The 27,600-nt window shown below is 48.7% G+C and overlaps 1 protein-coding gene across 1 annotated transcript in view; it reads right to left on the bottom strand.

Moving 5' to 3' along the window:
• Nucleotides 1–26,766, bottom strand: part of LOC122945245 — a 33,996-nt gene extending 7,230 nt beyond the window's left edge. The window contains exons 1-5 of the mRNA XM_044304248.1: nucleotides 26,633–26,766; nucleotides 24,871–26,501; nucleotides 10,556–10,721; nucleotides 9,785–9,989; nucleotides 7,785–8,395 (exon numbers count right to left, since the gene is read on the bottom strand). Coding sequence (XP_044160183.1) covers nucleotides 7,785–8,395; nucleotides 9,785–9,989; nucleotides 10,556–10,721; nucleotides 24,871–26,381 — 2,493 coding nt within the window. The 5' untranslated portion in view covers nucleotides 26,382–26,501; nucleotides 26,633–26,766. The remainder of the gene's footprint in view (nucleotides 1–7,784; nucleotides 8,396–9,784; nucleotides 9,990–10,555; nucleotides 10,722–24,870; nucleotides 26,502–26,632) is intronic.
• Between the last annotated feature and the right edge of the window lie 834 nt (nucleotides 26,767–27,600).

Below are 27,600 nucleotides of genomic sequence, written 5' to 3'. Positions count from 1 at the left end.
AAAAAAAGTTATTCGTGATTAAAGTCTTATTTTGGAACGTTACAGGTTTGGGGGAGAAAGTAAAAAAATCTTTGCTGTGTTTAGTGTGGTAGGTAGATATCTTCCAGCAATAGTATGCTTAAAGGAGACTCATATGTTAAAAGAAAGGTTGGGCTTGTTTAAAAGGAAATGGATAGCTCATCAATTTCATTCTGCTTACAGTGGGTATAGCAGGGGGTTAGTATACTGAGTCCTAAAGATATTCCATGCGCAATTATTTCTCGAAGGATCGATGCAGCGGGGCGCTATGTCTTTCTGTATGGATGCTTCGAGGGGATAAGATGGGTGGTGGCAGGAATTTATATCCCACCACCTTATAAACATGAGGTGTTGCTTAAACTGTATGATTTTCTACAGGATAAGCAAAATTGCCCAATGCTATTGCTGGGAGGTTTCAATTGCACAGTGAATGAAGATTTGGATAGATTGAGCAAAAAAGATATGTTTAAAAAGGTGGGGCGGACACCATTAATGAAGTTACCCCAAGAACTTGGTTGGTGTGATATATGGAGGATCCATAATCCCATAGTGAAACAGTTTTCTTGTTATAGCAAAACTCATGAGTCTCTTTCTAGGATTGACCTGGTCTTTGGAAATCAATTGACATTTCAGAGTAAAGTGGCGGTCTCGTATGGGCCAAGGTGTGTCTCAGACCCCTCCCCAGTATTAATAAAGGTAGATACAAAGCTAGAAGTTGTCAATGGTACTTGTAAACCTTATTTGGTTAATCCTATCAGGCTTAACCTAGCGGGACAGGAAAGCAATCTTAAAAGAGAGTTGATTTCCTTTTTTGAGATAAATAAAGTTTCTGCTGGGGTTCATGTGGTCTGGGACACTGCAAAGGCTTATGTGTGAGGGCTACTAAATAAAAAGGTTATAGAATAAAAAAAAAAGAGTTTAAGAAGAAGGAAGATGATTTAAAGTTAATATTGATAAAAATGTAGGAAACAATGCTAACTCAAAAAATTGTGAAATCTAGAGAGGCTTGGTTGGAGGCATAAATCTGATAACTTTCTTAAAAAAAAGACACAGAACGTTGATTTATTTATTAAAACTAGAAGATATTGGGAGGGGGTAGGCCTGGAAAGTTTTTGTCCGGGATTATTAGCAAAATGGAAAGGGCGGTAAATATTGCGTCAATTCTAGAAAAAGGAGGCATAGTATATAATGATCCAGACAAAATATTGGATGTGTTTAGAGAATACTATAAAGATCTGTACTCTACGCATATTCAAATTGATTATAACAGATTGAAATGCTTTTGGTGGGATATTAAGATTCCAAAACTAAGTGTCAGTCAGCGGGAAGCATTAGATAGTCCCATCTCATTGAGTGAAGTATTAGCTGCAATAGCGGATGCTCCCTCTGGTAAAGCAGCGGGCCCAGATGGTTTACCCATAGAATTATATTTAAAATTGAGAGTTTTGAGGAAGTAGACTGTTGGAGGTCTTTCTATACTCCAACAACTTGGCATGCTTACCTGCCTCAACGGGAAAAGCAACAATTATCTTAATTCCTAAGGAAGGTAAGGAAAGTCTGGACCCGGGTTTATACGGTCCTATCTCAATGATGAATAACGACTGTAAGATCCTTGCTATAATATTGGCGAGGAGACTGAAGGGGGAAATTACGCACTTGGTGCATGAGGACCGAAACTGATTTATTCGGGAAAGACCAACTTCTTTAAACCTTTTCAGAATTTTCGCTAATATTCAATGGGTGGGTAATGATTATGCTGAAGGTTGCTCTATTCTGTCTCTAGATGCGACAAAAGCTTTCAATAGCGCGGAATGGGGCTTTTTGTGGGAAACCCTGGGTTACTTTTGTTTTGGTTATGAGTGAAGATCATTTATAACGATCCGAGAGCACGCATATCTGTTAATGGTCAATTGTGAGAATTTCTGCATGGAGAGGGGTATGAGGCTGGGTTGCCCTCTTTCTCCCTTGCTTTTTGCCCTGGTGGTGGAACCATTGGCAGCCAAGATTAGACAGAATGCAGGTATTGAGGGATTTGGAGTAAAGGGAAGTGAGGATAAAATATCACTTTATGCAGATGATTTTCTTTTTTTTCTTGGTGATACCAATGGGGCCTTAAAACAGTTGATGGCAATGATGGAGGAATTTGGAAGTCTCTTGGGTATAACAATTGGAATAAATCAATACTTTTACTGTTATGTGATAAGCTTGAGGTAGTGGATGAAATGTTAACTATTCTGGGCCACCAGGACAACTTCTGATATCTGGGCTTCGAAATAAAGGATGCTTCTAGATTTGTAGAACTGAATTTTGACCCACTGTTTCGTAAGATCAAAGACAGGATAAAGATCTGGAATAAGCTACCCATAAATAAGGCCGATGGGGTAGGATTAATTAAAATGATTTTTCTACCTCTACTATTGTATGTCATTAGAAACTGCCCTATTTGTTTAGGTAAAACTATTTTTAAGGAAATTGAGAAATTGTTTAATGATCTTTTGTGGGCAGGCAAGAGAATGAGGAAAAAATTAAGTTGGTTTACTAGGGCTTATGAATATGGATGGTTGGAGGTACCGGATATGAAGCTTTATTGCCTTGTGTCCAATCTTGCACTGTTAATGAAATGGGAGCAGGTCGATTTTTTTAAGTGTTTAGTGAATAATAGTGTAGGCTCACTGCCAAGTATTTTAGAGTGGAGAGGTTATTATAAATTGGTGTCAATATTATATAAAAAATTAAGAGGAATTATAGATAAAGGGGAAAGATGCAGGAACAATGGAGGAGATATTGGCAAGGAAGTAAATGCTTAAGGAACCCAGCGCATAGAGTCACTCAATTTATGATATTACACCGTTTATATGTGACTCCCGCCTGGCTTCAAAAATTTTCAACGAGTGCTGTAAACACATGTCCAAGACGTGGAAACTCTAAAGGAGATATTATTCATATGTGGTGGTGTTGCCCTAAAATACAACCATTTTGGCAGGGTCTCAGTGAAATGATTGGAGACATTTTTGGTCTTAATTTATCTTTTTCGATTTTTATTTGTGTGTTGGGAGAAATTCTGCATAATATATCGAGAATGAATCAGATTATGGTGTATAAATCCTCTTTATGGCTCATTTATTAGTGGCTAGAAGATGGATGAGATCAGATGTGCCCACTGTTAGAGAGTGGATGAATATGATGAATCTTTATAGCTCTATTGAGAAAGCTGGTTATATCAAAGTAAACAAAATGCAAATCCACCAAAGATTATGGTGAAAGTGGAAGATATTTATGGAGAACTTTAAAAGGATAGTAGGATTTTTTTTCCCCCCTTTCCTCTCTGCTCTCAGGGTGTGGGTGGGATTCGTGGGTGGGTGAGGGGTATGGTTTCTGAAAATGTCTAAATTAATTTTGGTGCCCCCATTTCTTAGCTCTATTGTTTGTATATATCATGGTGTGCAGCCGTTTTGTTTTTTGTAAATTAATTTTGGTGTAATGTTTTCATTGTATATTTTAATGTTGGAATAAAGATTAATAAAAAACAAAAAGTCTGGTGTGCATTCGTATTCAGCCCCCTGTACTCTGACACCCCTAAATAAAATCCAGTGTGACCAATTGCCTTCAGAAGTCTCCTAATTAGTAAATCGATTCCACCTGTGTGTAATGTCTTCTCAGTATAACTCCAGATGTTCTGTAAAGTCCTCAGAGGTTTGTTAGTGAACATTAGTGATCAAAAAGCATCATGAAGACCAAGGAACATATCACACAGGTCAGGGATAGAGTTGTAATAAAATGTACATCAGGGTTAAGTTATAAAAAATTATCCCAAGCTCTGAACATCTCACATAAACAGAATGGTTTTCTCGTTTTTTACGGAACCGAACGGAATGGTTTTCAATCCATCATCCAAAATTGGCACAACTGCAAACCTACCAAGACATGGCCGTCCAACTGGCAAAGAGAGCACTAATTAGGGCAGAAGCCAAGAGGCCCATGGTCACTCTGGAGGACCTGCACAGATCCACAGCTCAGGTGGGAGAATCTGTCCACAGGACAACTATAAGTCATGTAGTGAAGAGGCTTTTCTTTAGCAGGGACAGGGAAGCTGGTCAGACTTGAAGGGAAGATGGATGCAGCTCAATACATGGTAATCCTGGAGGAAAACCTGGTAGAGGCTGAAAAAGACTAGAGACTAGGAGGGAAATTCACCTTCCAGCAGGACAACAACCCTAAACATAGAGCCAAAACTACAATGGAATGGTTTAAATCAAAGCATATTCATGTGTTAGAAGAAGACAAGACTTTTCAGATGGCAAGACTTAAAAATCGCTGTTCACAGACGTTCTCCATTCAATCTAAATGAGCGTGAGCTATTTTGAAAAGAAAATGGGCAAAAATAACAGCCTCTAGATTTGCAAAGCTGGTAGACACATACCCCAAAAGACTGCAGCTGGAATTGCAGCAAAAGGTGATCCTTAAAAGTATTGACTCAGGGGGCTGAATACAAATGCACCCTACACTTTCCAGATTTGCATTTATTAAAAATGTTGAAGACCATGTATTATTTTCTTTTCACTTTACACATACTTGCTACTTTGTGTTGGTCTATCACATAAAATCCCAATAAAATACATTTAAGTTTTTGGGTGTAATGTGAATTTTTTTGGGAAAAGATCAAGGGGTGTGAATACTTTTTTCAGGGCACTGTATACATGGGACTGAGCTAGTATTTCACTTGTCTGCAGTTGACTATATCCTAAGGGAAAGAAACCTTGGCTGTAGTAATTTATAAGAAGCCTGAGATGTCCATCAATATTGTGGAGAGGATGGATGTTCATTAGATGTCAGGTAGTGTCCTAGTGTTGATGGCTTATGAGATGTCAGTTGGTGTCCTGGTGTTGATGGAGGTTCATGAGATGTCAGGCAGTGTCATGATATTCATGGAAGTTTATGAGATGCCATGCAATGTCCTGGTGTTGATAGAAGTTTAATGAGATGTCAGGAAGTGTCCTCATATTGATGGAAGTTCATGAGATATCAAATGGTATCCTGGTGTTGTTGGAGGTTTATGAGATGTCAGGCGGTGTCCTGGTGTTGATGAAAGTTCACGGAATATCAGGTGGTGTCCTGGTGTTGATGGTTCATGAGATGTCAGGTGGTGTCCTGGTCTTGATGGAGGTTCATGAGATGTCAGGCGGTGTCCTGGTCTGGTCTTGATGGAGGTTTATGAGATGTCAGATGGTATCCTGGTGTTATTGGACGGTCATGAGATGCCAGGCGGTGTCCTTGCGTTGCTGGAAATTCATAGGATCTCCATCGGTGTATTGATGGAAGTTCATGGGATATCAAGTTTATGTTAGGCAATGTCCTGGTGTTGATAAAAGTTCATGGAATATTAGGCAATCTTCTGGTGGTGATGGAAGTTCATGGGAAGTCAGGTGGTGTCTTCATGTTTAAGGACGTCCATGGGAAGTTAGGTGGTGCCCTGATGTTGATGGAAGTTCATGAGATGTCACGAAGTGTCCTCGTGTGGATGGAAGTTCATGATATCTCAGACGATGTACTTGTATTGATGGAATTTCATTGTATATCAGGAAGTGTCCTCATGTCAATGGAACTTCATGGGATTTGAATTGGTGTCTTGGTGTCGATGGAAGTTTATGAGATGTCAAGTGGTGTCCTGGTGTTGATGACAGTTCATGGAATATTAGGCAGTATCCTGGTGTTTATGGAACTTTATGGGATGTAAGGTGGTGTACTGTTGTTTATGGAAGTTTATGGGTTGTCAGGTGGTGTTCTGTTGTTGATGGAAGGTTATGGCATGTCAGGTGGTGTACTAGTGTTAATGAAAGTTCATAAGATGTCAGGTGGTGTACCAGAGTTGATGGAAGTTCATGGTATTGTCACGGTGCGGTGTGGGGGGAAAACTCCACACCGAACACCGATGGGAAGCAGGAACAGAAACTAGGCCTGGACACTGGGGAAAGGGAGCTGGTCACCTCCTAGAGCAGTGCTGGTGAACCTTTTAGAGATCGAGTGCCCAAACTGCAACCCGAAACTCACTTATTTATCACAAAGTGCCAACATGACAATTTACCCTGAAGAACACAGTCCACTATAGTATATCTTCCATATACTTTATCATTTAGCTATAATATCCTGCCTACATTCAGTGCGCTGCCTGTGCTGTTCATAGTGCGTCCTGTGCTGATGAATGCCAGGAAAAGTCTAAGGCATATTGGTACACCATAGACTTTTTCCAGGGTGCAGGTGCCCACAGAGAGGGCTCTGAGTGCCGCCTCTTGCACCGGTGCCATAGGTTCGCCACCACTGTACTAGAGCAACCCTAATGCAAGTCCTGACTAACTATAAGTATGAAAAGGCCTCGATGGCAGAGAAGTTCATACACCGGAACCTAGGGCCCTAACGCACCCTGTAGAACCCTGATAATAGTGTCAGGACTAGAGATGACCGTTTCCTCCAGCAGAAGGATGAACCAGAATCTCCCTCAGGCCTAGAAACAAAGGAAAGAGGAAGATAAAACTTACTGTCATGTTCTAATGCGGGTCCACCTGACCCCTAGAACATCTAACAACAAGTTTTCAGAAGTGTTCTAGTAAGTGTCACCCTGACCCCTAGAACATCCTACAATGAAAGTAACACCAATACACACACACACACACACACACACACACACACAGAGATGACAGTGAGTAGAAAACTGGAACGGCAGATAAGAAACCAGTGGCAAGAACAACAACTGCACCAAGAGCACCAGTATACTAGGCCACTTACCTGCCGCAGCTGCTGGAAGAAACACCAGCAGTCCACCCAACAACTACTGGAACCCATGCATATGTACTGGAACCCGAACTCCATACAGGACACAGAACAAACAACAAACACAGAACCCAGCACACCCGTAACTGCCTGGACCCCCATGCGGAGAGGATGGATGGCGGCCTCAGGCAGAGCTGCACACTGACTCGTTGTTCCCCCTCCAGGGAACCCAAGAGCCCTCTCACTGAAGGCACAGACAGGGGAAATGTCTAGCATCCATGCAGGACTATACACACCAGAAACAGACCATACATGGGACAACAACTAGACATACAACACCAACCCGTAACATTAACCATACCACACATAGAAACAGAGTAGGAAGGGAAGGTGACATCAATATCTCACTAGGTGACCCTCAAGAACTGGGCAGAAGGAACACCCAGGACAGGATCATAGCTCCAGCACCAAACAAAGGCTGGTGGACAACTAAAACTCCTGGCCCTCAGCAACAGGATAAATAGCACCTATTGACCACACCCAGGCCAGGAACTTAACCCCACAAGTACCAGACAGGGAAGGAACCAGGATATAGGGAGCAGTACACACACATGCTGCATAAACTACTCGTTGCCCAAGGCAATCAGCATACACGGCAAAAGTGTCACAGCGAACAACACCGGACCGTATGTGGTGTTCTGGTGTTGATGGAAGTTCATGGTATGTCAGGAAGTATCCTCATGCTGACAGAATTTCATGGGATGTAAGGTAGTGTACTGATGTTGATGGAAGTTCATGGGATGCCAGCTCATGTTGATGGATCAGCTATATCTATGTCAAGTTTCACTTTCTTTCTGTCTGTGGTGGGGCTGAGGCATTCAGGGGAAACTAGCAACTGGAGTTATGTGAATTAGGATTGGTGGTCGTCAGAAAAAAATGAAACTAAGAATACCCTTAATCTGTTGCGGTATTTAGTTCTCTTCTCATGTTGTCTTTATTACCTGGTCAAAGGCTTGGTCAATTTCCTCTTGTAGAACCTCCAGGAACTTCTCGTTGAGGTCGATGAGCTCCTGAATGTTGCTGAACACAACAGCCAGCTGTTCCCGTGTCAGCAGTCCTGCCGTCTGCATAGGGACATAGAATTCCTCTTTTATTATACGCAGATCCTCACCGTAGCTCGATTCCGTGTTGACAAATTCCAAAACAGCCTCTTTACGTTCCATCCTACGGGTGACGCACTTCATGCACAGTGTCTCTCTCCTCTTGCCTCTGCTCTCTGAGTCCATAGATAAATTGCTCTCCCCACAGTCTATGCATGGCCGGTGCGCCTCCCATGCCTCTAGAGAAGCTTCTGCTACTCGAGCTCTCCACTTTCTGGAAAGTGCATCTCCAATTCCACTGTCCACCCTCTCCACTTCTCCTGGCTTTACGGGTCTTGTGTTTCCTTCACATTCATCCCTCTCATCGTTGACCCCAACAATCCCACTGTCAGTGCTCAGGCTGCTGATATTACTCCAGCGATGCCGCGATCGGTAGGAGCGACCTGGGGCGTAAGTGCTTTCTTTGTTGGAGCTGCAGGATGTTGTGGTGTTGGCCTTCATCAGAACCGCTCCTGGGCAATACAGAAGAAGACAATTAGTAATAGAGTAGGGCAAGGACAGTGACAATCTCTCCCAAAAAATCTCTGTGTATTGATCACGGGGACATGTCAGGGATTCCAAATCAAATCAGAGAAAGCGATGTCCCTCCCTCAGATAATGGTGCAGTTCTGCAGATACTGTGGACATTTTCTAGCACCTTGTGACACTCTTGTGCACAACACCTTCTCACAAGAGTGTCACAAGGTGCTAGAAAATGTCCACAATATCTGCAGAACTGCACTATTATCTGAGGGAGGGACATCACACAATTTGAAGGCTCCTTTGTTTTATCCAGAAGCTGCACCATGCGCGTTGTCTGATATTCCTTTTAAAGAAGCCGATTTGTAGTACCAGGCATGATCATCCAGCTTCTGCCTTCATCACGTCTTTTGCCGGCCTGGGCTGTGGACGGGAAGTCACTTCTGCTGTCCTGAATACATCCCATGTGCAGGAATAATTCTGTACCCGTCTACAGCAGAAGACCAGAAGTGCCGTCCCATCCATAGTCCAGAAACCTGGTGACCAGATTCCCAAGCAGCCGATCCACCCAACTTCTTCAAAACGGTAAGTAAATTACAAACTTTCTTCTTTTATCTGCAATTAAAGGGTTTTTCTGGGATTTTAATATTGATGACCTAGGATCGGTCATCAATATCAGATCGTTGGGGGTCTGACACCCCCCACCCATCAGCTGGTTGAAGAGATGGCCACGCTCCATGCCAGCGCAGCCTTCCCTTCATTGTTTACCTGCTCGCCGTCAACATCGGAGCAGTGATCAGTGTACTTCCATTCACTTCTATGGACGGCTCTGTAGTATTAAAATGTATAGGAAGGAGCCGTCCATAGAAGTGAATGGAAGTACACTGATCACTGCTCCGATGTTGACGGCGAGCAGGTAAACAATGAAGGGAAGGCTGCGCTGGCATGGAGCGTGGCCATCTCTTCAACCAGCTGAGCAGCGGGGGTGCCGGGTGTCAGACCTCCACCGATCTGATATTGATGACCGATCCTGAGGATAGGTAATCCATATTATGGGGCCTGCTGGATCCTGACAAGACCCCTTTAGGTAACACCCTGTGTAACTATCCAGCCATATCCGGAGCTGCGTGCACAGTTCTGCTGCCTTCCTCTTTACCACTGCAGTGTCAGACTGTATGGCTCGGCCGCGAGCGCCCACCGTGCGCACATTTAGTGCAGATGGTTGTGCTGACTCTGGTGTAAACATCACCTCCACACAATGCAGTACAGCACAGTGTAGTGTATGGAGGGGAGCATGAAAGCTAACAGAAAAGCAGCAGAATTATAAATGCAGCTCCGCATGACACTTGAGCACTGAATGCCTCTGCATGGTCCTCAGGTACCGTGCTCTCTGTCCTGCCTCCTTTTCTGAGCATGGTGACGAGCAGCTGCTGCGATTTTCAGCTCTAACTGTTTCCTCTTCACGGCGTCAGTGGGCATGGGGTCACTGAAGTGTGGGCGCAGGCGACACCCGCGTTGGGCCTTTCCAGACTCTCCGGCTTCATGAGTCATGTCTGAGCTGGACCTCCGACACCCAGGGCTGCAGATCTGAAAAACAAAGCAGGCATTTAACGAGGATCACAGGCAGGTGACTAACGCGGCCGCTCGCCCACTCCTGTGACTTCACCCCCCCAGCTGTTCTGGTGAGTTGTCGGCTGTCACGGCGGGGTCGGCGGCGCGGTTACTGTCCAGTGCCGCAGTCGGTGGGAGCAGGTGGGCGACTCTCTGTTACTGCTGCAGATTTGTGATGCGGCATGGAGGTTGACATCTGAGGACGTGACGTCCCATGTCTCTGTATGTGAGGCCGAATGTCATTGCTGAAATTACATCGTACCCTGCAAATCTACTGCTGGGGTCAACTGCTGCAGCCGATCCGTAACCATCGCATCCTTATCAGACGGCGCAGCAGTCCACCATCAGCATTATCACCACAATCTATCACTGCGCTGGTATTTTGTGCAAATCGAGGCAAGAAATGAATTTGAACTGTGAGGTCAACATAAAGATGAGATGCAGAGTGGCACAGCTGGCAAAAGGAAAAGATGGCGGACGTGGAGGAAGTGTCACATGACTGGCGAGGTGATTATACCATGCACGGCTGCCTCCATACTTACATTAGGCTTGGGGCCAGAGGGCAACTCATGGCTTGACGTGCTGTCACAACTTTTTGTTGCCATGGCTACAGTAGGTGATTGACAGCTCGGTGGCTCTGGTACGGTATCGGATTTTAGGGTGTCACATGGTGCACTGGTTGGTGTCTCAGCATTTTCTGAGCTGCAACTGTGAGGAAAACAAAATTATACAACAGCAAACAAGATGTCAGCTATACAACATGAGATTGCTGCACTGAATCCCCCTCCACCTGACACAGGAGATTGCTGCACTGAATCCACCTCCACCGGACACAAGAGATTGCTGCACTGAATCCACCTCCACCGGACAAAGGAGATTGCTGCACTGAATCCACCTCCACCTGACATAATAGATTGCTGCACTGAATCCACCTCCTCCTGACACAAGAGATTGCTGCACTGAATCCCCCTCCACCTGACACAAGAGATTGTAGCACTGAATCCCCCTCCACCTGACACAAGAGATTGCAGCACTGAATCCCCCTCCACCTGACACAAGAGATTGCAGCACTGAATCCCCCTCCACCTGACACAGGAGATTGCTGCACTGAATCCCCCTCCACCTGACATAATAGATTGCTGCACTGAATCCACCTCCACCGGACACAAGAGATTGCTGAACTGAATCCCCCTCCACCTGACACAAGAGATTGCTGCACTGAATCCCCCTCCACCTGACACAAGAGATTGCTGCACTGAATCCCCCTCCACCTGACATAATAGATTGCTGCACTGAATCCCCCTCCACCTGACACAAGAAATTGCAGCACTGAATCCCCCTCCACCTGACACAAGAGATTGCAGCACTGAATCCCCCTCTACCTGACATAAGAGATTGCTGCACTGAATCCACCTCCACCTGACATAATAGATTGCTGCACTGAATCCCCCTCCACCTGACACAAGAGATTGCTGCACTGAATCCCCCTCTACCTGACACAAGAGATTGCTGCACTGAATCCCCCTCCGCCTGACACAAGAGATTGCTGCACTGAATCCCCCTCCACCTGACACAAGAGATTGCTGCACTGAATCCCCCTCTACCTGACACAAGAGATTGCTGCACTGAATCCCCCTCCTCCTGACACAAGAGATTGCTGCACTGAATCCCCCTCCACCTGACACAAGAGATTGTTGCACTGAATCCCCCTCCACCTGACACAAGAGATTGCAGCACTGAATCCCCCTCCACCTGACACAAGAGATTGCAGCACTGAATCCCCCTCCACCTGACACAGGAGATTGCTGCACTGAATCCCCCTCCACCTGACATAATAGATTGCTGCACTGAATCCACCTCCACCGGACACAAGAGATTGCTGAACTGAATCCCCCTCCACCTGACACAAGAGATTGCTGCACTGAATCCCCCTCCACCTGACACAAGAGATTGCTGCACTGAATCCCCCTCCACCTGACATAATAGATTGCTGCACTGAATCCCCCTCCACCTGACACAAGAAATTGCAGCACTGAATCCCCCTCCACCTGACACAAGAGATTGCAGCACTGAATCCCCCTCTACCTGACATAAGAGATTGCTGCACTGAATCCACCTCCACCTGACATAATAGATTGCTGCACTGAATCCCCCTCCACCTGACACAAGAGATTGCTGCACTGAATCCCCCTCTACCTGACACAAGAGATTGCTGCACTGAATCCCCCTCCGCCTGACACAAGAGATTGCTGCACTGAATCCCCCTCCACCTGACACAAGAGATTGCTGCACTGAATCCCCCTCTACCTGACACAAGAGATTGCTGCACTGAATCCCCCTCCGCCTGACACAAGAGATTGCTGCACTGAATCCACCTCCACCTGACACAAGAGATTGCTGCACTGAATCCACCTCCACCTGACACAAGAGATTGCTGCACTGAATCCACCTCCACCTGACACAAGAGATTGCTGCACTGAATCCCCATCCACCTGACACAAGAGATTGCAGCACTGAATCCACCTCCACCTGACACAAGAGATTGCTGCACTGAATCCCCCTCCACCTGACACAAGAGATTGCTGCACTGAATCCCCCTCCACCTGACACAAGAGATTGCAGCACTGAATCCCCCTCTACCTGACACAAGAGATTGCTGCACTGAATCCCCCTCCGCCTGACACAAGAGATTGCTGCACTGAATCCCCCTCCACCTGACACAAGAGATTGCTGCACTGAATCCCCCTCCACCTGACACAAGAGATTGCAGCACTGAATCCCCCTCCACCTGACACAAGAGATTGCTGCACTGAATCCCCCTCCACCTGACACAAGAGATTGCTGCACTGAATCCCCCTCCACCTGACACAAGAGATTGCTGCACTGAATCCCCTCCACCTGACACAAGAGATTGCTGCACTGAATCCCCCTCCGCCTGACACAAGAGATTGCTGCACTGAATCCCCCTCCACCTGACACAAGAGATTGCTGCACTGAATCCCCCTCCACCGGACACAAGAGATTGCTGCACTGAATCCCCCTCCGCCTGACACAAGAGATTGCTGCACTGAATCCCCCTCCACCTGACACAAGAGATTGCTGCACTGAATCCCCCTCCACCGGACACAAGAGATTGCCGCACTGAATCCCCCTCCACCTGACACAAGAGATTGCAGCACTGAATCCCCCTCCACCTGACACAAGAGATTGCTGCACTGAATCCCCCTCCACCTGACACAAGAGATTGCTGCACTGAATCCCCCTCCACCTGACACAAGAGATTGCTGCACTGAATCCCCCTCTACCTGACATAAGAGATTGCAGCACTGAATCCCCCTCCACCTGACACAAGAGATTGCTGCACTAAATACCCCTCCACCTGACACAAGAGATTGCTGCACTGAATCCCCCTCCACCGGACACAAGAGATTGCTGCACTGAATCCCCCTCCACCTGACACAAGAGATTGCTGCACTGAATCCCCCTCCACCTGACACAAGAGATTGCTGCACTGAATCCCCCTCCACCTGACATAATAGATTGCTGCACTGAATCCCCCTCCACCTGACATAATAGATTGCTGCACTGAATCCCCCTCCACCTGACACAAGAAATTGCAGCACTGAATCCCCCTCCACCTGACACAAGAGATTGCAGCACTGAATCCCCCTCCACCTGACACAAGAGATTGTAGCACTGAATCCCCCTCCACCTGACATAATAGATTGCTGCACTGAATCCCCCTCTACCTGACATAAGAGATTGCTGCACTGAATCCACCTCCACCTGACATAATAGATTGCTGCACTGAATCCACCTCCACCGGACACAAGAGATTGCTGCACTGAATCCCCCTCCACCTGACATAATAGATTGCTGCACTGAATCCACCTCCACCTGACATAATAGATTGCTGCACTGAATCCACCTCCACCTGACATAATAGATTGCTGCACTGAATCCCCCTCCGCCTGACACAAGAGATTGCAGCACTGAATCCCCCTCCACCTGACACAAGAGATTGCTGCACTGAATCCCCCTCCACCTGACATAATAGATTGCTGCACTGAATCCACCTCCACCTGACATAATAGATTGCTGCACTGAATCCACCTCCACCTGACATAATAGATTGCTGCACTGAATCCCCCTCCGCCTGACACAAGAGATTGCAGCACTGAATCCCCCTCCACCTGACACAAGAGATTGCTGCACTGAATCCACCTCCACCTGACACAAGAGATTGCTGCACTGAATCCCCCTCCACCTGACACAAGAGATTGCAGCACTGAATCCACCTCCACCTGACACAAGAGATTGCTGCACTGAATCCACCTCCACCTGACACAAGAGATTGCTGCACTGAATCCCCCTCCGCCTGACACAAGAGATTGCTGCACTGAATCCACCTCCACCTGACACAAGAGATTGCTGCACTGAATCCACCTCCACCTGACACAAGAGATTGCAGCACTGAATCCCCCTCCACCTGACACAAGAGATTGCTGCACTGAATCCACCTCCACCTGACACAAGAGATTGCTGCACTGAATCCACCTCCACCTGACATAATAGATTGCTGCACTGAATCCCCCTCCACCTGACACAAGAGATTGCAGCACTGAATCCCCCTCCACCTGACACAAGAGATTGCTGCACTGAATCCCCCTCCGCCTGACACAAGAGATTGCAGCACTGAATCCCCCTCCACCTGACACAAGAGATTGCTGCACTGAATCCCCCTCCACCTGACACAAGAGATTGCTGCACTGAATCCCCCTCCACCTGACACAAGAGATTGCAGCACTGAATCCCCCTCCACCGGACACAAGAGATTGCTGCACTGAATCCCCCTCCACCTGACACAAGAGATTGCTGCACTGAATCCCCCTCCACCTGACACAAGAGATTGCTGCACTGAATCCCCCTCCACCTGACATAATAGATTGCTGCACTGAATCCCCCTCCACCTGACATAATAGATTGCTGCACTGAATCCCCCTCCACCTGACACAAGAAATTGCAGCACTGAATCCCCCTCCACCTGACACAAGAGATTGCAGCACTGAATCCCCCTCTTCCTGACATAAGAGATTGCTGCACTGAATCCACCTCCACCTGACATAATAGATTGCTGCACTGAATCCACCTCCACCGGACACAAGAGATTGCTGCACTGAATCCCCCTCCACCTGACATAATAGATTGCTGCACTGAATCCACCTCCACCTGACATAATAGATTGCTGCACTGAATCCACCTCCACCTGACATAATAGATTGCTGCACTGAATCCCCCTCCGCCTGACACAAGAGATTGCAGCACTGAATCCCCCTCCACCTGACACAAGAGATTGCAGCACTGAATCCCCCTCCACCTGACACAAGAGATTGCAGCACTGAATCCCCCTCCACCTGACATAATAGATTGCTGCACTGAATCCCCCTCCACCTGACACAAGAGATTGTAGCACTGAATCCCCCTCCACCTGACACAAGAGATTGCAGCACTGAATCCCCCTCCACCTGACACAAGAGATTGCAGCACTGAATCCCCCTCCATCTGACACAAGAGATTGCTGCACTGAATCCCCCTCCACCTGACACAAGAGATTGCTGCACTGAATCCCCCTCCACCTGACACAAGAGATTGTAGCACTGAATCCCCCTCCACCTGACACAAGAGATTGCAGCACTGAATCCCCCTCCACCTGACACAAGAGATTGTAGCACTGAATCCCCCTCCACCTGACACAAGAGATTGCTGCACTGAATCCCCCATCACCTGACACAAGAGATTGCAGCACTGAATCCCCCTCCACCTGACACAAGAGATTGCTGCACTGAATCCCCCTCCACCTGACACAAGAGATTGTAGCACTGAATCCCCCTCCACCTGACACAAGAGATTGCAGCACTGAATCCCCCTCCACCTGACACAAGAGATTGCAGCACTGAATCCCCCTCCATCTGACACAAGAGATTGCTGCACTGAATCCCCCTCCACCTGACACAAGAGATTGCTGCACTGAATCCCCCTCCACCTGACACAAGAGATTGTAGCACTGAATCCCCCTCCACCTGACACAAGAGATTGCAGCACTGAATCCCCCTCCACCTGACACAAGAGATTGCAGCACTGAATCCCCCTCCATCTGACACAAGAGATTGCTGCACTGAATCCCCCTCCACCTGACACAAGAGATTGCTGCACTGAATCCCCCTCCACCTGACACAAGAGATTGCAGCACTGAATCCCCCTCCACCTGACACAAGAGATTGTAGCACTGAATCCCCCTCCACCTGACACAAGAGATTGCAGCACTGAATCCCCCTCCACCTGACACAAGAGATTGCAGCACTGAATCCCCCTCCACCTGACACAAGAGATTGTAGCACTGAATCCCCCTCCACCTGACACAAGAGATTGCAGCACTGAATCCCCTCCACCTGACACAAGAGATTGCAGCACTGAATCCCCCTCCATCTGACACAAGAGATTGCTGCACTGAATCCCCCTCCACCTGACACAAGAGATTGCTGCACTGAATCCCCCTCCACCTGACACAAGAGATTGTAGCACTGAATCCCCCTCCACCTGACACAAGAGATTGCAGCACTGAATCCCCCTCCACCTGACACAAGAGATTGCAGCACTGAATCCCCCTCCATCTGACACAAGAGATTGCTGCACTGAATCCCCTCTACCTGACACAAGAGATTGCTGCACTGAATCCCCCTCCACCTGACACAAGAGATTGCAGCACTGAATCCCCCTCCACCTGACACAAGAGATTGCTGCACTGAATCCCCCTCCACCTGACACAAGAGATTGCTGCACTGAATCCCCCTCCACCTGACACAAGAGATTGCTGCACTGAATCCCCCTCCACCTGACACAAGAGATTGCTGCACTGAATCTTCCTCCACCGGACACAAGAGATTGCTGCACTGAATCCCCCTCCACCGGACACAAGAGATTGCTGCACTGAATCCCCCTCCACCTGACACAAGAGATTGCTGCACTGAATCTTCCTCCACCTGACACAAGAGATTGCAGCACTGAATCCCCCTCCACCGGACACAAGAGATTGCTGCACTGAATCCCCCTCCACCTGACACAAGAGATTGCTGCACTGAATCTTCCTCCACCTGACACAAGAGATTGCAGCACTGAATCCCCCTCCACCTGACACAAGAGATTGCTGCACTGAATCCCCCTCCACCTGACATAAGAGATTGCAGCACTGAATCCCCCTCCACCTGACATAAGAGATTGCTGCACTGAATCCCCCTCCACCTGACACAAGAGATTGCAGCACTGAATCCCCCTCCACCTGACACAAGAGATTGCAGCACCTGAATCCCCCTCCACCTGACACAAGAGATTGCTGCACTGAATCCCCCTCCACCTGACACAAGAGATTGCAGCACTGAATCCCCCTCCACCTGACACAAGAGATTGCAGCACTGAATCCCCCTCCACCTGACACAAGAGATTGCAGCACTGAATCCCCCTCCACCTGACACAAGAGATTGCTGCACTGAATCCCCCTCCACCTGACATAAGAGATTGCAGCACTGAATCCCCCTCCACCTGACATAAGAGATTGCTGCACTGAATCCCCCTCCACCTGACATAAGAGATTGCAGCACTGAATCCTCCTCCACCTGACATAAGAGATTGCTGCACTGAATCCCCCTCCACCTGACACAAGAGATTGCTGCACTGAATCCCCCTCCACCTGACATAAGAGATGCAGCACTGAATCCTCCTCCACCTGACATAAGAGATTGCTGCACTGAATCCCCCCTACACAGGATTGCAGCACTGAATCCCCCTCCACCGACACAAGAGATTGCTGCACTGAATCCCCCTCCACCTGACACTAAGAGATTGCAGCACTGAATCCCCTCCACCTGACACAAGAGAGTGCAGCACTGAATCCCCCTCCACCTGACACAAGAGATTGCAGCACTGAATCCCCCTCCACCTGACACAAGAGATTGCTGCACTGAATCCCCCTCCACCTGACACAAGAGATTGCTGCACTGAATCCCCCTCCACCTGACACAAGAGATTGCAGCACTGAATCCCCTCCACCTGACACAAGAGATTGCAGCACTGAATCCCCCTCCACCTGACACAAGAGATTGCAGCACTGAATCCCCCTCCACCTGACATAAGAGATTGCAGCACTGAATCCCCCTCCACCTGACACTAAGAGATTGCAGCACTGAATCCCCCTCCACCTGACACTAAGAGATTGCTGCACTGAATCCCCCTCCACCTGACACAAGAGATTGCAGCACTGAATCCCCCTCCACTGACACAAGAGATTGCTGCACTGAATCCCCCCACCTGACACAGAGATGCTGCACTGACACAAGAGATTGCATGCACTGAATCCCCCTCCACCTGACACAAGAGATGCAGCACTGAATCCCCCTCCACCTGACACAAGAGATTGTAGCACTGAATCCCCCTCCACCTGACACAAGAGATTGCAGCACTGAATCCCCCTCCACCTGACACAAGAGATTGCAGCACTGAATCCCCCTCCACCTGACACAAGAGATTGTAGCACTGAATCCCCCTCCACCTGACACAAGAGATTGCAGCACTGAATCCCCCTCCACCTGACACAAGAGATTTGCAGCACTGAATCCCCCTCCATCTGACACAAGAGATTGCTGCACTGAATCCCCCTCCACCTGACACAAGAGATTGCTGCACTGAATCCCCCTCCACCTGACACAAGAGATTGTAGCACTGAATCCCCCTCCACCTGACACAAGAGATTGCAGCACTGAATCCCCCTCCACCTGACACAAGAGATTGCAGCACTGAATCCCCTCCATCTGACACAAGAGATTGCTGCACTGAATCCCCCTCTACCTGACACAAGAGATTGCTGCACTGAATCCCCCTCCACCTGACACAAGAGATTGCAGCACTGAATCCCCCTCCACCTGACACAAGAGATTGCTGCACTGAATCCCCCTCCACCTGACACAAGAGATTGCATGCACTGAATCCCCCTCCACCTGACACAAGAGATTGCTGCACTGAATCCCCTCCACCTGACACAAGAGATTGCTGCACTGAATCCCCTCCACCTGACACAAGAGATGCTGCACTGAATCCCCCTCCACCGGACACAAGAGATTGCCTGCACTGAATCCCCCTCCACCTGACACAAGAGATTGCTGCACTGAATCCCCCTCCACCTGACACAAGAGATTGCAGCACTGAATCCCCCTCCACCTGACACAAGAGATTGCTAGCACTGAATCCCCCCTCCACCTGACACAAGAGATTGCAGCACTGAATCCCCCTCCACCTGACACAAGAGCTTGCAGCACTGAATCCCCTCCACCTGACACAAGAGATTGCAGCACTGAATCCCCCTCCACCTGACACAAGAGATTGCTGCACTGAATCCCCCTCCACCTGACACAAGAGATTGCAGCACTGAATCCCCCTCCACCTGACACAAGAGATTGCAGCACTGAATCCCCCTCCACCTGACACAAGAGATTGCAGCACTGAATCCCCCTCCACCTGACACAAGAGATTGCTGCACTGAATCCCCCTCCACCTGACATAAGAGATTGCGCACTGAATCCCCCTCCACCTGACATAAGAGATTGCTGCACTGAATCCCCCTCCACCTGACATAAGAGATTGCAGCACTGAATCCTCCTCCACCTGACATAAGAGATTGCTGCACTGAATCCCCCTCCACCTGACACAAGAGATTGCAGCACTGAATCCCCCTCCACCTGACACAAGAGATTGCAGCACTGAATCCCCCTCCACCGGACACAAGAGATTGCTGCACTGAATCCCCTCCACCTGACACAAGAGATTGCAGCACTGAATCCCCCCCTCCACCTGACACAAGAGATTGCAGCACTGAATCCCCCTCCACCTGACACAAGAGATTGCAGCACTGAATCCCCCTCCACCTGACACAAGAGATTGCAGCACTGAATCCCCCTCCACCTGACATAAGAGATTGCAGCACTGAATCCCCCTCCACCTGACATAAGAGATTGCAGCACTGAATCCCCCTCCACCTGACATAAGAGATTGCTGCACTGAATCCCCCTCCACCTGACATAAGAGATTGCAGCACTGAATCCTCCTCCACCTGACACAAGAGATTGCAGCACTGAATCCCCCTCCACCTGACACAAGAGATTGCAGCACTGAATCCCCCTCCACCGGACACAAGAGATTGCTGCACTGAATCCCCCTCCACCTGACATAAGAGATTGCAGCACTGAATCCTCCTCCACCTGACACAAGAGATTGCTGCACTGAATCCCCCTCCACCTGACATAAGAGATTGCTGCACTGAATCCCCCTCCACCTGACACAAGAGATTGCTGCACTGAATCCCCCTCTACCTGACATAAGAGATTGCAGCACTGAATCCCCTCCACCTGACACAAGAGATTGCAGCACTGAATCCCCCTCCACCTGACACAAGAGATTGCTGCACTGAATCCCCCTCCACCTGACATAATAGATTGCTGCACTGAATCCCCCTCCACCTGACACAAGAGATTGCTGCACTGAATCCCCCTCCACCTGACACAAGAGATTGCAGCACTGAATCCCCCTCCACCTGACACAAGAGATTGCAGCACTGAATCCCCCTCCACCTGACACAAGAGATTGCTGCACTGAATCCCCCTCCACCTGACATAATAGATTGCTGCACTGAATCCCCCTCCACCTGACACAAGAGATTGCAGCACTGAATCCCCCTCCACCTGACACAAGAGATTGCAGCACTGAATCCCCCTCCACCTGACACAAGAGATTGCTGCACTGAATCCCCCTCCACCTGACATAAGAGATTGCAGCACTGAATCCTCCTCCACCTGACATAAGAGATTGCTGCACTGAATCCCCCTCCACCGGACACAAGAGACTGCTGCACTGAATCCCCCTCCATCTGACACAAGAGATTGCTGCACTGAATCCCCCTCCACCTGACACAAGAGATTGCTGCACTGAATCCCCCTCCACCGGACACAAGAGATTGCTGCACTGAATCCACCTCCACCTGACACAAGAGACTGCTGCACTGAATCCCCCTCCACCTGACACAAGAGATTGCAGCACTGAATCCCCCTCCACCTGACATAATAGATTGCTGCACTGAATCCCCCTCCACCTGACACAAGAGATTGCAGCACTGAATCCCCCTCCACCTGACACAAGAGATTGCAGCACTGAATCCCCCTCCACCTGACACAAGAGATTGCAGCACTGAATCCCCCTCCACCTGACACAAGAGATTGCTGCACTGAACTGATCAGATTCCACCTCCCCACCTGACACAAGAGATTGCAGCACTGAATCCCCCTCCACCTGACACAAGAGATTGCTGCACTGAATCCCCCTCCACCTGACACAAGAGATTGCTGCACTGAATCCCCCTCCACCTGACACAAGAGATTGCAGCACTGAATCCCCCTCCACCTGACACAATAGATTGCAGCACTGAATCCCCCTCCACCTGACACAAGAGATTGCCTGCACTGATCCCCCTCCACCTGACAAGAGATTGCTGCACTGAATCCCCTCCACCTGACACAAGAATGCAGCACTGAATCCCCCTCCACCTGACACAAGAGATTGCTGCACTGAATCCCCCTCCACCTGACACAAGAGATTGCAGCACTGAATCCCCCTCCACCTGACACAAGAGATTGCTGCACTGAATCCCCCTCCACCTGACACAAGAGATTGCTGCACTGAATCCCCCTCCACCTGCCACTAAGAGATTGCTGCACTGAATCCCCCTCCACCTGACACAAGAGATTGCAGCACTGAATCCCCCTCCACCTGACACAAGAGATTGCAGCACTGAATCCCCCTCCACCTGACACAATAGATTGCTGCACTGAATCCCCCTCCACCTGACACAAGAGATTGCTGCACTGAATCCCCCTCCACCTGACACAAGAGATTGCAGCACTGAATCCCCCTCCACCTGACACAAGAGATTGCTGCACTGAATCCCCTCCACCTGACACAAGAGATTGCTGCACTGAATCCCCCTCCACCTGACAAAGAGATTGCAGCACTGAATCCCCCTCCACCTGACACAAGAAGAGATGCAGCACTGAATCCCCTCCACCTGACAAGAGATTGCTGCACTGAATCCCCCTCCCCTGACATAAGATAGATTGCTGCACTGAATCCCCCTCCACCGACACAAGAGATGCTGCACTGAATCCCCTCCACCTGACACAAGAGATTGCACTGAATCCCCTCCACCTGACACAAAGATTGCAGCACTGAATCCCCCTCCACCTGACACAAGAGATTGCTGCACTGAATCCCCCTCCACCTGACACAAGAGATTGCTGCACTGAATCCCCCTCCACCTGAACAAGAGATTGCAGCACTGAATCCCCTCCACCTGACACAAGAGATTGCTGCACTGAATCCCCCTCCACCTGACACAAGAGATTGCTGCACTGACCCCCTCCACCTGACACAAGAGATTGCAGCACTGAATCCCCCTCCACCTGACACAAGAGATTGCAGCACTGAATCCCCCTCCACCTGACACAAGAGATTGCGCACTGAATCCCCCTCCACCTGACACAAGAGATTGCTGCACTGAATCCCCCTCCACCTGACACAAGAGATTGCATGCACTGAATCCCCCTCCACCTGACACAAGAGATTGCTGCACTGAATCCCCCTCCACCTGACACAAGAGATTGCATGCACTGAATCCCCCTCCACCTGACACAAGAGATTGCAGCACTGAATCCCCCTCCACCTGACACAAGAGATTGCTGCACTGAATCCCCCTCCACCTGACAAAGAGATTGCAGCACTGAATCCCCCTCCACCTGAGCACAGAGATTGCTGCACTGAATCCCCCTCCACCTGACACAAGAGATTGCAGCACTGAATCCCCCTCCACCTGACACAAGAGATTGCAGCACTGAATCCCCCTCCACCTGACACAAGAGATTGCTGCACTGAATCCCCCTCACCTGACACAAAGAGATGCTGCACTGAATCCCCCCTCCACCTGACACAAGAGATGCAGCACTTGAATCCCCCTCCACCTGACACAAGAGATTGCAGCACTGAATCCCCCTCCACCTGACCCAAGAGATTGCTGCACTGAATCCCCCTCCACCTGACATAATAGATTGCTGCACTGAATCCCCCTCCACCTGACATCAAGAGATTGCTGCACGAATCCCCCTCCACCTGACACAAGAGATTGCGCACTGAATCCCCCTCCACTGACACAAGAGATTGCAGGCACTGAATCCCCCTCCACTGACACAAGAGATTGCTGCACTGAATCCACCTCCACCTGACATAATAGTTGCTTGCACTGAATCCCCCTCCACCTGACACAAGAGATTGCAGCACTGAATCCACCTCCACCTGACACAAGAGACTTGCGCACTGAATCCCCCTCCACCTGACACAAGAGATGCTGCACTGAATCCACTTAAGAGATTGCTGCACTGAATCCCCCTCCAACCGGACACAAGAGACTGCTGCACTGAATCCCCCTCCATCTGACACAAGGAGATTGCTGCACTGAATCCCCTCCACCTGACACAAGAGATTGCTGCACTGAATCCCCCTCCACCGGACACAGAGATTGCTGCACTGAATCCACCTCCACCTGACACAAGAGACTGCTGCACTGAATCCCCTCCAACTGACACAAGAGATTGCAGCACTGAATCCCCCTCCACCTGACATAATAGATTGCGCACTGAATCCCCCTCCACCTGACACAAGAGATTGCAGCACTGAAATCCCCTCCACCTGACACAAGAGATTGCAGCACTGAATCCCCCTCCACCTGACACAAGAGATTGCAGCACTGAATCCCCCTCCACCTGACACAAGAGATTGCTGCACTGAATCCCCCTCCACCTGACACAAGAGATTGCAGCACTGAATCCCCCCTCCACCTGACACAAGAGATTGCAGCACTGAATCCCCCTCCACCGGACACAAGAGATTGCTGCACTGAATCCCCCTCCACCTGACACAAGAGATTGCAGCACTGAATCCCACTCCACCTGACACAAGAGATTGCTGCACTGAATCCCCCTCCACCTGACACAAGAGATTGCTGCACTGAATCCCCCTCCACCTGACACAAGAGATTGCAGCACTGAATCCCACTCCACCTGACACAAGAGATTGCTGCACTGAATCCCCCTCCACCTGACACAAGAGATGCACGAGGGATGCCAGGTTATCACCTATAAACTGGAGAGGGATTGGGATTGCTTGGTGCAGGATGATGGGGATCCCCACTGACCAGGAGAATGGGGGTCCCATGTCCCGGTTTCAGCAGTGTTTGAGTAGGTGACCACAGCTCTGGGCCGGCTGGAGATAGCGGTACTAGGCCGAGTCTGGGCTCGGATATCTCCGTTATCCCTCTGCAGGGAGCGCCTCTAGAGGTCGGACCCCACAATCACAAGCGATAAGCCTTCCCTGTGGGAATACTGTGCACGGTGCAAGGACAGGGAAGGCTCTACAGCTTGACGAGACACAGTGAAGACCCCCCCTTAGATTTCTAACCGAACCATGAAGCAGGTCCTGGAAGACTCGCGAAAAACCAATGCAGCGAAATACAGGGAAAGCCAGGAGAACAGCCCCAGACATACTAGATCCAGGGAGCACAAGCGGGCAGCTGGGCCGTCGGGCCATTTTATGACATAACTACGTGTAAAGGGAGAATTGAATAGTTATCATCTCTTAGGGGTCCAGCAGATGTCACCCCCTCGATGCGATGTCACCACAGCATGTATAATACAACTTTCAGACATCACTCTACCTTTTCTTGATCAGATCCAGAGCCGATCCTAGGAGGCCGTCCTTCATTTTCTGCAGCTTGGCGCCATAACCGGATAGGTCAGTTGCTTCTAAAAGCAAAGATGGACAGCAAGAAGAATGGGCTTCAGAAGGGAGACCCTGCTCAGCCATGCCGGGGAGTCCACTAGAGCTACTGGGGTCAGACACATGGGGCTCACACACCACAAGCTCCTCGTTCGTGCTATGCATGTTTAACGTCTGTAATGGAAACCTTGAAACGGGACTGGAACAAATGGGAGCTGTGAATGCAGGCCGGCATGAAGGGTGAGCTCTGCGGTCTAATGAACTGTCCCGCACGGTGGACGGATCTGCAGCGTCAGGCAGGGGCTGGTGCAGCAAAGCCCTGCCATCATGCACATTAGGAGTGCAGTCTTGCACATGGTCCATGCTTGGAGACCCGGTTGCACTGGTGAAGGATTCTGCACTTTTGGACAAGCAGTTCTGTTCCTTGCCACGCATCCTCTTGAATTCTTCAAATGTTGGGATGTAGAACCGGGCCGGAGAGCTGCTGGGCCTTCTGGTGGTATCGCCATCTTGCACTCTGCCTGGGCATGGCCTCTGCTCCTTGAAGGATTCTGCAGTCTTTGACTTCACTAGACTCCTGTTTTCATTCTCTTCTTGGTATAATGTTAGGTTTGGGGAACTATTTTGCCTTCGGAGCTGTAGCCTTCTCCTGGCCTCCTGCTTAATGTGCTCTGGGCTGGTTCTGTGATGGAGAACACTTGTGCATCGCCTGCTCGCTGGCATTGTGCTGCCTGGAAGTGCATTACATGGTACCTTGTGTTTGCAGGGCTGGCATAATCTGTCCGCGGCTTCCCTGGCCATGCAGTTAAGCAAACCAGCCTGGGGGCGGATGGGCCTGTTGGGTTCTACGATTTTGGAACTGTGAGTTCTCAGCTTCTCTTTCAGTTCCCGTTTGGCATCACCATAGGAGACCTTGTCATCCGCTGTAAGAAAAAGCCACTGAGGAACCTTGGCAAAAGGAGGGATGGGAAGGTCCCGGTGGGCTGCCACCCTCTCTGACAGGCCTTCAAAGGGCATATTTCCTGCAGATCCATCTGATAAGTGCCTGGTGCTTCTACAGTGCAGAATGAATTCACTATCCGTGCTCCTATAATGTGCAAACACACTTGATTCTGCCCAGTGTAGGTTCTCCAAGCTTCGATACAGCCTGGGCTCAACAGTCGTGCCCGCTGGTGCACTACCTGCATGACATGCCTGCAGAGGGTTAAAGTGCCCGCCTGCAAGATGGCAAACCACATTCTTTAATGGATGCATGCTGCTCAGTGAGGGCTCCTGTAAGCCATGGTTCGTGCACAGCAGATTCTGGGGACTTGGAATGACTCTAGAATGTTCAAGCGTTTCGTCAGCACGGATGTATGTCATAGCAGATGGACATGGGAGTTTTACACACGGATGTTGAAGGAGGTAGAGGGGTCCCTGTAAGCAGCCGTGATGATGTCGAGCGTCCATAACATGGAAAGCAGCTGCTCAGTCTGATGAGAGTACTCACATTCTGCCAGAATGACTGAGCACTGTAGGCGGACACCATGGTGGCGACATTGCCGGATGGATCCAATCAGGTGACGTAGCCTTCAGAAAAAAGACATGGAAAAGTTATTGTTTATGGTGCATTTAATTCCTTATTTAAAGGAAACCTGTCATGTGGGTATCTGGTTCTAATATAACTCATTATATACAATTATTAACTGTAAAAAAAGTACCTTCGATTTATTCACCTCGTGGTGTGACAACCGGATAGCCTCATAAAAGACACGTAAAGAAGCCACGCGCCGCACGCTAATGAGCTGATTTGAGTCCAGCGTGGCAAGGCTGTGGGAGTGGAGTTACTGCGCGCATGCGCGGGATTTGAAACGAGACTTCGGAGCCACAATAAAAAAAAAAAAGAGAGCTGTAGATAATAAGAAAATGAAAAATGGGGCGTGATTTGTGACGTCATACGTTCATTTGAATAATTGGTGGGAAAATGAATAACGAGGAATGCAAAGGTACTATATTACTAGTGTGAAAAAAAGGGGGAGGAATATACTATTGAAATTAGTAATTAAAATAAGGGCTAGTTTGTTCATGGGGTGATAAACATGACAGGTTCCCTTTAAAGAACAATTCCAGTCACTGCTGCTTCTATGCACAAGAAAACAATACTGCCCCCCCTATCAAAGACTACAACGACTACAATACTGCCTCCTATGTACAAGAATATAACTACTATAATACTGCCTCCTATGTACAAGAATATAACTACTATAATACTGCCTCCTATGTACAAGAATATAACTACTATAATACTGCCTCCTATGTACAAGAATATAACTACTATAATACTGCCTCCTAAGTACAAGAATATAACTACTATAATACTGCCTCCTATGTACAAGAATATAACTACTATAATACTGCCTCCTAAGTACAAGAATATAACTACTATAATACTGCCTCCTATGTACAAGAATATAACTACTATAATACTGCCTCCTATGTACAAGAATATAACCACTATATAATACTGCCTCCTATGTACAAGAATATAACTACTATAATACTGCCTCCTAAGTACAAGAATATAACTACTATAATACTGCTCCTATGTACAAGAATATAACTACTATAATACTGCTCCTATGTACAAGAATATAACTACTATAAAACTGCTCCTATGTACAAGAATATA

The sequence above is a fragment of the Bufo gargarizans genome, chromosome 8 (assembly GCF_014858855.1).
Source record: "Bufo gargarizans isolate SCDJY-AF-19 chromosome 8, ASM1485885v1, whole genome shotgun sequence".
NCBI classification, from domain to species: domain Eukaryota; kingdom Metazoa; phylum Chordata; class Amphibia; order Anura; family Bufonidae; genus Bufo; species Bufo gargarizans.
The sequence above is the reverse complement of the archived record's forward strand: the minus strand, read 5'-3'. Positions and strand labels throughout refer to the sequence as shown.